Genomic DNA, 13,670 nt, shown 5'->3' on the forward strand with positions numbered 1-13,670 from the left:
GTCAAGAGGCATGCAAGCTGTTTTCTATTGTTTTAAGACATTCCAAAAATGCTGCCAACATCAGCTAGGGCACCATGGGAGGAAAAGGCTGCAAACTTTTTCAGAACTTGTAGCACTTGATTTTTGAAGAACCTTATCCTGACAACGTCAGTACAGCAGTTCACTTCTCTCTCAAGGGCTAGCTGGGAGCAAAAGAGAAGTGATCTGGGGCCACTGGGTGTATTCAGAGAGAAATTATTCTTGCAAAATAACATGGTGAAAAGAATTGCTATTAGGAGGAAAAAAACATATATGTTTGTGCTATTATTAAATAAATAATTACTGTAGGAAAATTATTCAAGTAGCTTTAACAATTACCCCAAAACAGAGTAGGAAACATCAAATGACAAAATATACAGAATTACTTCTGTGTCATATGAGGATCAGTAACAGGTGAGCCCAAGATGAGATCATCTGAACATAGATAAGTTTGAACAAATATCTCTCCAGAAAATCCTTCAGGCTGTGGACTTTGGAAGATTCTACATTGGATCACAAGCCTGGCTTGAGCCCATCTGCCCATCACAAGAGTTACATAAACAAAGATTGCTTCTGGGGAAGGCCTTTGACTGAACACAGACAGTTAAACTCAATCACAGTCAAGTCTGGAATAGGACCTGGATTTGTTCATATCCCTGAGACAACAGATAAAAATGGAAAAATCCCCTCAGACATGGAGAACCAAGGGACAGAAGTTTGCAGCTTTTTCACGTTTTCAAGTCTCTTTCAGTTTCAGTTGTAACGTCATCTTAAAACACAGTCATGTTGTCAGCACTAAGTATCAGACACAATTTGCTTCTGTCCCACCTCCCTTGGGTCCCTTAAATAAGGCATTCACTGACAGATACAATTGGCTGCTTTCAGCCCACCCCCACTAGGAAATGGCTACAGCATTCAAGTTCCACAGTGGTGGCTCTATTATCAATCTTTAATTTTAAAAATGCAGCTCCTATTGCATATGGGCTTTTGGCATCCCAACTGTTCAGCTGTAATCACCAAGGAAGATGAAACCATGCAATTGTATAAATTAATTTAAAAACAGATCACAAAGATTTAATTCATTACCATACACAATAAAATCAGTCTTGAAAAGTTTTCAATGAGTAGCATTTAGCCATACATTTTTATGCATTTTGGGTGTGGATGAATAGTTCATTTTCGTATCTTGCTTTTAGATACACAACCAGTAATTTTGAAGGCACTGGGAACCTGAATGACCTGTACATTTTCTTTACTGCACTGCTAAACCAGAAAATAAAGTATGTTTTCAAGTGTTCCCAGGCAATTGCCTACAGCTTTAATTAAAAAGATACTTTCTGAGTCCATGTCTTATAAAATGACGAGCAATTTGGAACATATGGGTGTTTTGCTTCTGAATATGAGATTCTATGGCTGCACCAAGCTTTAAAGGAATTTTTTACAAGGGAATAAACCTAAATTACTAACTTCTGTGCAGTCAAGCCATAATTTTTGTTTCCAATACGTGATACTTTTCCCAAACTCCAGAATGAACTTTGCCATTCACTGCTGCGAATTTTTGCTTGCTTTCAGAAACATACAAGTATTTTTAAAAGAACTGATTGGAAACAAAACTAGAAGATGCATATTTATGATGCAAGAAACAGTCAGCCTAGTGCAAAAAACTATGTCAATCCAGAACAAAAAACCAGGTAGAAAACGAGACATTAAAATACACACCAATTTTTCAATCCGAAACTTCCACTTCTAAGAGAAAGAAGTGCTTCACTGCACCACTGAGTGGCATAATAAAGAAACCATATCTTTGCATGGATCTGCAATGCAGTTGGCCTTACCAGGTCTGTGGAAGTGCTGGGGGGAACGTGACATGGTGGGGGTGTAGCTGTGGCGGCTGTACACGGGAGAGTTAATGGAGCCCTGGCTGGTAGACCTGTGAATCATGCGGTCCCGAACGTCCTGGTAGCCCTGCAGGACAGAGGCAGCCGCTGGTAAATGGAAATGCACAGAACACATTTTCAGCAGCACTTAAGTTCTGTGGATCTGAAGGCATCAGCAGAAGCGACTGAAATAGCAACATCCCTTAAGCTTTCAACCTACTCCATTAGCACTGCTCTACCAGGATCTGCTCCAACCCATTTTTATAGTCAGAATTCAGTCGTGGAAGGTTCCAACTCCACTTGTAATTTCTATTAAGCTCTGTAACAATCCTAGATTTGCCCACATTCCCCGACTCTACAAGGGAAACTGCATCCAGAGCATGTGTGTCCTGCAGTGTCCTGCACAAGACACATCAACTGGCCATCAGCAAGCTAATGGAGCTTTGAGACCAGCAAGAATTCAATAGCTGCAGCAGAGAGCTCTCTGTGGCTAAAGTGACCATGTGTCACCAGCTGTATCATCAGGTATTTATATCCAAATCAGATTCCCCATGCATCTGAAAACATGACATCTTGTACAGCAAAATTCAGTTTACTTGGTTTCCTGGGGGTACAAAAGCCAATAAAAGAAACAAACAAACAAAAAAACCCCTCAAAACAAATGACATCCTCAACCACCCACTCCTCCATGAAGCAAACTAATCCAGGACAAAAGGGAAAGGACTGATTAATGCATGAAGATTTACAAGAAATTTTGCTGTCCCTTCATTTTTAACTAGTAGCAGTAAATACAACTTTGATGTTGCAAATAAGCAACAGGATAAGGCAATGATAATGATTCTGCAAGGGCATCGATTGTATCCTGACAAACGACTTCCCAACTCTTCCAAATTATTATGATGTTCAAACTAACTCCTCTGACAAAGCAAAACCAAACCAGACCATAGTTATGTTTTCTTCAAGAAAAAACTGCAAATGTTTCAGCAGCAAACATGGGTTGTTATTTGGATGCTTAGAGCAGCATTTTATCTGCTGTAAATCCTGCAGCTCTCAAGACCTGAATCTGCCTGTGCCACGAGGAGCAGGAATGCACCAGAAGTGACACCTGCTGGACAAAGGGCTCTGCTTTAGTGGGAGGAGTGGCAGCTCCACTTGTACAATAAGAGCTTCATGTTTCCTTCTTAGAAATAATTTTTGTTAAATTTCAACATTGAGAAAACATGCCTGTGTGGCAAACACAGACGGATCTGACTGACAACAAACCAAACACCTGCACTGGCTCGAGGGAATAATTCTAATCACAGAAGGACACTGGCCCCAAAGGTTCCACCAAACTTACTTCTGCAGAAGGGGTGGGTGATAAAGTCCTTGGAGACTGCAAAGACATAAAAAATAAGGTTATGAAACATCATTGCATATGGTGGGCCAGAAAATGGTAATCTAAACATTGCTGCAGGTACTCTGACATATGACAGTGTAAAGTGGCAATGCAGAAATTACTGAGACCTTTCCAGCACTGGAACCTGCTTTTTCCACATGGCTCAGGGACTGGTCCATAAATCATTGACGTTTAATGTTTCTGGGAGAATCTTTTTAGGCGTGATTAATTCAGTCAAGTACCATGCAAGATCATAGCCATCTAATCATTGTGGTAATTAAAACATAGCTGTAAAGATCAAAATCAGAAAGAGTTATTAATTTAACAACCATGCCTGTCATGAAGAAAACTTTAAAATGGAAATCGAAAATAAATAAACTTAACTCAGAGCTTTGCATGGAAATGAAAACTCAGAATATCTTTTAGGATGAAGCATGTTTTCCCTCCAACACACACACTCTGGCAAAAATGTGCTTCTCCCCAAGGCCTTACATTTCATACCCATTCAAAGGAGCACGTAGTTGTCATCAACATTTCTTTGATATGACCTCCTTTGAATCTCTGTGTTGCTCCATGGTTATGTAAGGAGAACAGACAGGAATTACAAGCATGTGTATTGAAAGAACTGCACAAAGGCCAGTGGGCAGAAATATGCACAATATTATGAAAAGTTTCTGTAACACACAGGGAAACTGAGGCAAGAAATGCCTTTAGAAGAAACATATGATTATGCATATGCTGCTGGTACAAACAAGAATAAAGGCTATGTGTAATTACCAGTTATGTGCTCTTCAACCACCAGGCAATCTGAAGCTGGGAGATCAGGATTTAATTATTTCCTTTGTGCACAAAACTATTTGTCATAGTAAACTGGGCAAGAGATTATGCTTTTAAATAAGACCACAATTATAGAATGATATAGCTATTGAGATAATATCTGAGAAGCAAAACAGCTGATTCTGGTCCATGTAATGTACAACAGCAGTAGTGTAAAATGTATGCAGAGTTTCTGGTAATAAATATCCAGCTGGTAGATATCCATAAACTTTGGATTGAGAGATCATTCACTCTCATGGAGCTAGTGACACTGGGAATGCTAAGTATCCAAACAAAGGAGCAACGTTTGTTATTGGATACAGGACATCTCATTTTCAGCAAATTTCCATAAAGCTGTTAGAAACTGTTTTTGCTACTTTCCATCAAAGTCTTGAAAATATTTTATATTCATATTTTCCTAATTCCTATCATCTAACAGCAGCAGCTGTAAAAACTTTGCTCCACCTTCCTCCTTGCTTTGGAAAAACATCCTCTACAAAAACTGAGAGATAACCTAAAACTTTCAATATGAATGAAAAAAGCACATGTTGTGAGGTGCATTCTCACATTTTTCTGCTAGCAATTCATGTGTTACTCTAAATAAATGAATTTCTATCATCTGCTAGGGTTACCTGGATGCTGAGGTAATGGCTACAGTAAAAAGTAGTCACAGGAATCTAAGACTGGGAAGGCAGCCCAGAAAGTAGCATGCTGAATACAGGTATTTTTCCTTTCATGTATTTTTACTCCATCACTAGCTGACATTGTCTCATGGCTTTTTGGGAAATGGAAGCTCACTCTGCAACCAAGTTGCTGTTTCATCATGCACAGGTGAACTGTCAGATCTCAAACGTGGAGGCTGCCAAGGAATGTTTGTTTCTCCAGGTCTTTCAAAACCTGGTCTATCACAGAAGGCCACACTGTGATCAGTTTGAAACATACTGTACAGGTGAGTGAGAAAAGCAGCTCCATCCCAGAACAGCAGGCCAGTGGAAATACCATGATGGCTCCAGAAAAGGAAGAAGGGGAAAGAGAAGGGGAAGAGAAATAGGACTTGTTCTGACCAAACTTATATAAAATTTTCTACGGCAACAGTCTCAATTCTCTATTCCTTTGTGATCTCAGAGTCTCCTCTAGTACCTGAAGCCTCACGAGTAATTTTGTCGTCTGGGAAATTTCTGCCAACTTTTACAGGTGTCATTCTGCATGTCACACTGATCTATTTTAGCTGTCTTTTAACTGAACTACAGGTGGGATTCCTGCTCCATTTGGAAGCATCTATCATGTTAGAAAAAATCCTTTTTTCATTTCATGTCTGCTTGTTTAGTGAAAGGTGTTTCAGAGCATTTAGTGCTTTCAACAAACAGAATACTTGAAATAAAGGACATAAAGTGCTGCTTCTCAATATATACCCAACAAAAGCGGGAGCTGACAACAGCCTCAGTGCTCACCAGGCTGCCGCTTGCAAGGCAGGAGTGACAGGTCCCGAAGAACCTGAATACCTGGCAGTTTCTGGGAACTTTAATTAATTAATTTAATGAAACAATTTCCGATCTGGTTTGTGTTTCCGAGGGCGATGACAGGCGGAGCCAGCCCGCGCTCCCCGCGAGAGGGCGCCGGGACAGCGCGGGATGAGGGAGTGAGGGAGTGAGGGAGGGAGTGAGGGAGGGAGTGAGTGAGGGAGGGCTGGAGGCCGGGAACCCGCCCGGCCCGGCCCGGCCCGGCCCGGCCCTTCCCTGCTCTGCTCTGCTCGGCCCTGCTCCAGGAGCACAGCCCCAGCCGGCCCTGCTCACTGCCACGCTGTTTTCTCGCTTTCTGTGCCCAAAATCTATCGTTTGCTGGCAGCCTATTCCCTAGAATTACGGTTCGTGTCCATCTCTGTGCATCTTCCCTTGTACAGCCAAAAATCTCTCTTTTCTGAGACTGATTTTTTTTTTTTCCTTTTTAAATCACGGTGAGGTGTCACAGACATATTTTCTGAAAAATCCTTTGCTAGGATTTTTCTCCTGAGAAGCTGAGAGGCCTCAGAAACGAAATGTAAACAATAATTATCTGCAGCTGTGGAATGTGGCAGGTGCATCTTTGACTGGTCTCATGTGGATTGTTTTTAATTAATGGCCAAGCACAGGTCCAGCTGTGTTGGGACCCTGGTCAGTCACAAAAGTCATTTCTTTCTAGCTTTCTGATGTCTCCTTTCTCTTTCTTTAGTATAGTGCTAATGTATCATTTTCTTTTAATATAATGTATTTCATAAAATAATAAATCAGCCTTCTGAAACATGTAGTCAAGATTCTCATCTCTTCCCTCGTCCTGGGGACCCGCAAACACCACCACAGTGAGGAGCATTTCTCGTTCTTCATGCATAAACAGAGGGTCCCCTTTTATTAAACACCACCACATCCACACCCTTTGCAAAGAGAATGCAGGATAAATCACTGCACAACTGAACATGTCGCCTTCTTTGCTTTTTAAAGATGATGGGGACTGATATACGTTGTACCAAGACTGCTGTCACTCGATTACCACAACACAAACACAGGGTAAGGGATCACTCCACCCCAATGGGCTTGTGTTCTCATTAGGGCAAGGGAAGGGATGAGAAACAGATACAAAGAGGTGAGGTAACTTGCCCAAGGTGACAGAAGTCAGCAGCGGCATTGGGTGAAGACCCAAGGTCTTCTGAAAAGAAGGTGAGAGCTCCTTTTGTTTCCAGAACAAATTTCTGTACTCACTAGAAATTAACTGAATTTAATGCTGGTGAAAATATGATGTAAGAAAACCCCAAGGGCTTTTGCTTATTCTCAGAACAAGCATAAAAGCAGACAACTTACACCATAGTGCTTTATCAGCTTCCAACATACTGCTTTGTCAGTAAGAAGCTCCCCTTTAAGGATTAACATGCAGTTCCCCTTCTCTGGTGAGATTCATTCCCCCCATGTGACTAACAAGAGACGTGTTTGTAGCAGGTTTTGTGGAACGGGTCAGGCCTGTTGGAACTGGTCAGAGGTCACCAATGCGTCTCACTGTGGTTTTGAACCAGATGCCAGCTGGATTCACTACCAACATAAATTGGAGGGGAGAAATTCTGTAATGTTCTAACCTGTTAATCTCTTATTTCATTCCTGAGCTGAATTTCCAATTCATGATTTGAAAAACTAGCTCTATAAAACATTTAAGAACAAAGGAGAAAAACTGATGTAGTTCTGACCTGCTGGTGGGCAGAACACTGATAAGAAAACAGATCATTAGTCACACTGAGCTGGTGATCTACAGACCACTGGTGCCTGAATGATTTACTGTAATTCTTTCTTCAACTTATCTTCATACTCAATTCAGTTACAGTCAGTAAGGTCACTGAGATTGCAGCAGTAAATCCATTTCCACGTCCATTTAGATTTGCGTTCAGGAAGTCTGATTCACAGACAGGTGGTATTACATCACAAAGCCTGCTCCACAGACTGCACTGGAATAATGTAAATAGTATTTGCAGCTATGGAAATTCACCTGAGAAAACTGGGGACCACCAATCTGAAAGACACCTTCACATACAAGTTTAGAAGAATAAATGACATAGCTTTTTCTTATTGCTGTGTGATACAAGAACCCTTAATAAATGTCAGCAGGTCAAAACGTGAAGAAGGTATTTGTATAACACAATTAACCTGCTTTCCCAGGTGGAAGAGCACTTCATCCTGACACAATTTTATCCAGTATGTCTGGCAAAGTGCTCTGGTGATATATATTTCTGTGAGATAAGTATCCTGCTCTCCTAGTCCATAGAATATCACGGTATTCCTCCTATCCTCCTGTGAATATTGGTGCTCCACAGCACAACAGCACACTGGCTTTTGCCCCACATGCCTTGCCATTCCCAAAGATTAGATACCCCTGGGAGTCATGAGGAGGCACAACAGCACACTGGCTTTTGCCCCACGTGCCTTGCCATTCCCAAAGATTAGATACCCATGGGAGTCATCAGGAGGCACACAGGGACAGCGTGCAGAGCTGCCCCGTGCTGATGTAGGTGTGTCTAACCCTGCAGCCCCACACGTGAGGCAGCACCGTGAGCGCTCCCCGTACCCCAGATGAGACAGACACAAAGCAGTGTGAGCAGCAGCAGCCACCTCCAGCAGTGCCCATGGGAAGCAAAGCAGGCTCTGGATGCAGTGCACAGCAGAATGAGGTGCTGGTAATGGGTCATTACCTCTCCAAGACTCTGTCTCTCCTGTCTGTCCTCGTAGGCGGAGGTGTAGAATGGCTCATAAGTAATTAGGTCTGGACGTTCAATGTCATAAATGGCCTTGACTTTGGGAATGGCTGCTAAATCCTTGTAATCAAGGATTTCATTGTCTACTTTTGCCTAAAGGTCAAAGACAGAAGATAAATTAACTTACACAAATACACTGGCAATTTCTGCTATACACAATTCATGATTTTGTGTATTTGTTGTCACACTGTTGCTATGGAAACCCCTTTTTGGCACCCTACATCTGGAGTGAATGCTTCTTGTTCTTCTCCAGCAGGCCTCCTCTGCAGCAGCTCACAGTGTTTTCTCTTCTCTTAGGGAAGAAAGAACATGGCACATATAGATCTAGTTACAAAAGTTTTTTTATCCCCGGTAGTGAGCTGGAAACTTCAGCTCTGCCAATGACTCATTTTGTGGCCTCAGGCAAGTATTTTCACCTTTCTGCTCTTGTTTTCCCATATGCAAAATGGGTGATAACATCAATTTAGTTTGCAGAATACAGAGATTACAAAAGGATTTCATGCTGAAGACCACAGACAGATACTCAATTTATAACTGTGCACACAAGAGGAAACAGAACTTATTGGAAGGAAATAAAAAGACAAGGAGACTGTCAGGACTGGGTATCCAAACTACCAGATAAAATAATTACATTGCATTCATCACTCATCCTATGCCCAAGCTTCTGACTAAAGCATCCACTCCTTACCAACCACATAGTGCAAGCATGGACTATTTTTTTTTTTTTCACTAAGACTGCAAGGAGATCTTGACTAGTTAAAAAAGTAGAAGTAGGACATAAATTCCCAAGTCAGCTGCACCCATTACAGGGAGACAGAAAGAGGCCTTACATTTAGTTTAGATAACTAATATATTTCTTTACTTACAGAAAGACTTTAAATAAATCATCATTTTTATCTACCTTAGAGAAATACATTTATGACTAAAACTGAAATATATTCAAATTGTTTTTCAACACTTCTAAAAGATACTTTATTCATAGTAGACTGCATGAGGAAACTCACATTCACTTCTGCTCTTTCTCAGTCCTAGCACCTAGTAATTAGAGATTAATATGCATTTCACAAGCTCTTTAACAACCACTGGTCTTGGTGGTTCTTTAGCAATGCCTTAAACTAGAAACAAAACCTTTCTTACTAGAGAAGCAAGGTTTAAAATATTTGGGACATTCACTCTCTACAAACAGACTCAAATCTGTTTAGCTTTTAATTACCAGATATTAAAAAATACCTTAAACCATTTTAATCCTTAAAATATTTAGGTATATCAATATATGTTATTTCTGTAAGATTTTTACCAGTTTGTTAATGAGGTGCAAATATGTCTGGATACTCTTAATCCAATATAAATTATTAAAGATACTTTTGTAGACCTTGATCTAGGCTGCCATGTTGCTCCACAGACAGTGATTTTGAGCAACAATTTATTTTCATAAGCAACAGATTATGAAGTTGATATTACCCACATAATGGCAGTTCTCCAGGACATGCTTTGTCTTTTGATATATGCAGTGTAAACACTTTTCATATATCAGCTTATTTTTGTGGTTGTTGAAATGCATAGAACTAGAGTTTAACTCAGGACGTGAGATTTTTAATTTTGGACCTTGTTTTCTGCATTATTATAAATGTAACTGCCTAATTTCTGGATTTTACCCTACATTTTCATCTTTATAATCTCAAGGTTATTGATAAAATCAGTGATTTAGCATTCTGCTTAATAGCATTTTTTTTTCCTAAATTAAAACCACCTTTCCTTTCACAACTGAAAAATCTGATTTCTGACCTGGAAGGTCTTGGATCAGATTGGTTTCTTTCAGCGTAGCTGACCCTGCTCCCCACATGTCCCGGGTGCAGAGAGCAGACCTCACAAAAATTGTGTATCAAAGTGCACAGATCTCCTCACAAAATCCTTACAAAGTCAAATGACCCCTCTGTCCTCTATCCCTCTTCACACCACGAAGTGACATCCAAAGATTTACTGTACCTTTCCAAGAGAAATGTGACCTGGAAAAGGCCTACCCTGCTCTTGAAACCCTGCAGCTATAAAGGCTACATGGTGAAGGTTTTAACAATTTAAGCACTAAAATAAAGCATCAGTATAAAAGTGATTTATTTCAGCATGAGTAGCTCATGTGCAAGCAAAGGCTCAGCAGCTTATTCATCAGCAGGAATACTTACATAGATAGTGTGGCCTGGAGAGCCAGGTATACTGGAACCTGGTCTGGAATAAATGCTTTCTGATGATGTTCTTGTAGGCTGAAAAACAAAAGGGAACTTTTGAGAGCAATCTGAAGCCATTAATGTTGGCAACTTTGAGTGAAGAAATCTGCATATATCTTGAAAATAACCGAATTTAAGAAAAATGTCAACACAAATGCAAGCATTCTGGCAAATTCCACAATCTTGTGAGGCAAGTGGGGTTTGGTTTTATTTTTTTTTTTTTTTTGGGTAGGGGAAGGAGTGGTGTGAGAGGGGAAGAGGTTTTCTAAATCATACAGTGTAAAAGACCAGACTGACAACAATAATGAACAAAATCAAACAACACCTGCAGAGACACTGTAGGAGCCATACAAAGAACCATCCAGGACAGTCCTGCTGGTCATTTTAGCAACAGGTTAGTTCACAAACCACTGCAGGGATCAGCAGTCCAGCAGACAAAACTGTTGTGAGGGGCACAGCACACATGTAATCTCTTTCCAGCTGTTCAATCCCTGGACTTCCATTAGGAATGACATCAGCAGAACTGAATTCAGCCTTCCTAAGTAAAAGGACCTGAAGTCCTTTGCTTGGAGCTGTTCCCTACATCTGCAGCACAGCCAAGATGCAGCAGGGAAGTCAAATGTTGGTTGCAGTGTCATGATTCCCCATACTGCAAAAGTCATGATGTTTAAAGACAATGTCCTGCAAACTGAAACTCATGGGAACACTCTCATCCCTACAGAGCCAGTGCTGCTATATTTAGTAGATTTTCCAACACTTTTTCAGGACTAAACAGATGCTGATGCCCTGGGGGAAGTTCTGTGAGAGGAGAGAAAACAACTGATGACCTGTGGGGATCCTGAAAACCTGATGCATTTGCAAAGTATTCTATTTGATCAAAAGTCTCCCTGGTTACTGTGATGATTACTCCTAAACTTGGCACACAGCACTTACACAAAGGCAGTCAAGTCAACCACATCCTAACTAAAACTGAGAAACCATCAACAATTTTTGCTCCCTAACATGACTGCGAAGAACCAAATCCCATCACAAAACTTTGTGTCAGCACAAGACTCTGATGACACCAGTGCAGTGGGATACCTTAAAGTCACTTAAAATTAAATCCTGGAAAACAGTCCTTATCTCATCAGCTTGGAAAACAGTCCTTATCTCATCAGCTTGTGACATTAGGCCCTCTGGACTAAGGGACCTTCAGGCACACCTGAAGAGAAACAAGGCTTGACAGCCTGGCTCATTATTTCATAGGAAATACTGGATGAACACAAAAAGGCTACTGGATCTATCTTACCTCTCAGCATACATTTCCTGAAGGAACGTTCAACTGACCCCAGAGACTTTCTACTTTTAATTTCAAAGCCAGAGAAGCTATTGGAACCATCTGTATACAAAGTGCTGAAGACTAGTCATGGATTATACAGCAGGCTTTCTCTGACTTCATTTCTGAAAATTAAGTCACCACATTCTGGGAGAGTTAGAGAAACAAAAGGCTTTGAATATGTTCCACCAAAAAACCTAAGATTCAGATCAAACAGAGAGCAGATGTATCTGTGGACCGACAAAGTCACAAATCCTCTCCAGAGCATGTTTGAGAACACTTTCTCAGCTGGACCTTTACACGTTTCTTTTCTTTTCTCTCTGAGGCTGAAAATTCCTACATCTCAAAAGGGAACAGAATTTTCTCATCTGCCCTTAAGCTCCTCCCAAACCAATAAACCCAACAACAAGCACTTGTTTCATGGAAATGTTACAAGAATTGAGCTGGAAAATCTGGTTGCTGTTGAGAAACACTTTATTCCCCCTTCCATTCTTCCATTTCACTCTGTTTGAGTGGAACACATGTAACATGTTGCTGCAGTTACTATGGAAAACAATTGTTTTCATTACAACATAGGGAACAGTATTAAGTACTTGAGGTACTTTTAGGGGTGTCTCTGTTACCTTTGGCTTTTGGCAGACATACTTTGAGTGTTTTGTCTGCTCAGTTTTCCCTGTTGTAGGAAAACAAGTGTTAGAGGCAGTTATGGCTTATTCCCATTTGGCAGGCCCTTTGGATCTTTTATAATTGCCTCAAAAACAAGAAATTCTCAGTCCTCACTGCAGCTCCTTAGTTCCATCTCTTAGTGTCACTGCTAAAAACCTTTTTGTTTGAGGGAAATTCTCTTGCGTTTATCACTTCAGTGAATTTACTAAATAAAGTTAGACACTTTCAATAGATCCAGCCATATCCTGATAATAAATTTCTTAGGTGCTCTTAACCCTGGAGTACAAGAGGAATTGTCAGATGGACTTGCAAGTTGTAGCACCTGTTCTTCATTTCCTCACTGTGTTTCTGTTCCAAGTTCCTCTTCACCATCCCATTAACAAGGCCATGAGCCAGGAATGACACCCTTTAAACCAGTTTTCTATTTTCTGTGATTCTTTCTGTGTACATCAATTTTACCTTCTGCCTATTGCAAAGCTCCCCACTGCCTGATCAGGACATCCTGCTGCCAGCCACGGCCTGAGCACACTCTGCTCCTGTCCTGAGGAGCTGAATCCAAGCAGATCTGCAACTCTGAGCTCCTCCAGCAGCTTCCAGACTTGTTCCTTGCTTATTTCTAAACATACCCTTGAAGACAGTGCATGAAAAAGGACTCGTACCTCTACTCTCACCTCTCCTGCCCCACTTTGCCCTATTTCTTATTTTGAGTTACACAGGCTGTTTCCATCACAGATGGCTCTTTCCTACCCTGCTACTTCCCATATGGTCTTGAATCCTTCACAGCTTTGCACTTCCCCCTAAAGACAATTGCATTGCACTTAAAAACAATTATGCTGCTTGCTTTAACAAACATACACCAAAGAATCCTTGATATAAGCTGCTCCTCTGGCACACTTGTAGTTGCTATGGTTGGCCCCTCTCCTAAGAGGCCCATAAAAGCTCCTGTTGGAAAATCTGTGACCTGATGTGGCTTTTATTAGACTGAATGTTACACTTTGATCCCTGACCCTGTGTAACACCATTGTGACTCTGTGTCTTACACGGGTGGCAAGAGACACTCTGGAGGTCAAGTTCTCTATTGATGTAACTGCACTGGGGTGTAAATTCCATC

The 13,670-nt window shown here is 41.0% G+C and overlaps 1 protein-coding gene across 6 annotated transcripts in view; it reads right to left on the reverse strand.

The window, feature by feature from the left end:
* ABLIM1 (actin binding LIM protein 1) overlaps positions 1 to 13,670 on the reverse strand; it is a 190,758-nt gene that overhangs the window by 27,282 nt on the left and 149,806 nt on the right. For 5 of the 6 annotated variants that reach the window (XM_071446245.1, XM_071446240.1, XM_071446243.1 and 2 more), the window contains exons 10-13: positions 10,537 to 10,614; positions 8,294 to 8,449; positions 3,235 to 3,270; positions 1,854 to 1,983 (exon numbers count right to left, since the gene is read on the reverse strand). In XM_071446245.1, the coding sequence (XP_071302346.1) occupies positions 1,854 to 1,983; positions 3,235 to 3,270; positions 8,294 to 8,449; positions 10,537 to 10,614 (400 nt within the window). The remainder of the gene's footprint in view (positions 1 to 1,853; positions 1,984 to 3,234; positions 3,271 to 8,293; positions 8,450 to 10,536; positions 10,615 to 13,670) is intronic. The other variant, XM_071446242.1, reaches the window with a different exon arrangement.

The sequence above is a fragment of the Agelaius tricolor genome, unplaced genomic scaffold (genome assembly GCF_023055355.1).
Source record: "Agelaius tricolor isolate 1412-34295 unplaced genomic scaffold, bAgeTri1.0.p SCAF_22, whole genome shotgun sequence".
In the NCBI taxonomy this organism is placed as follows: Eukaryota; Metazoa; Chordata; class Aves; order Passeriformes; family Icteridae; genus Agelaius; species Agelaius tricolor.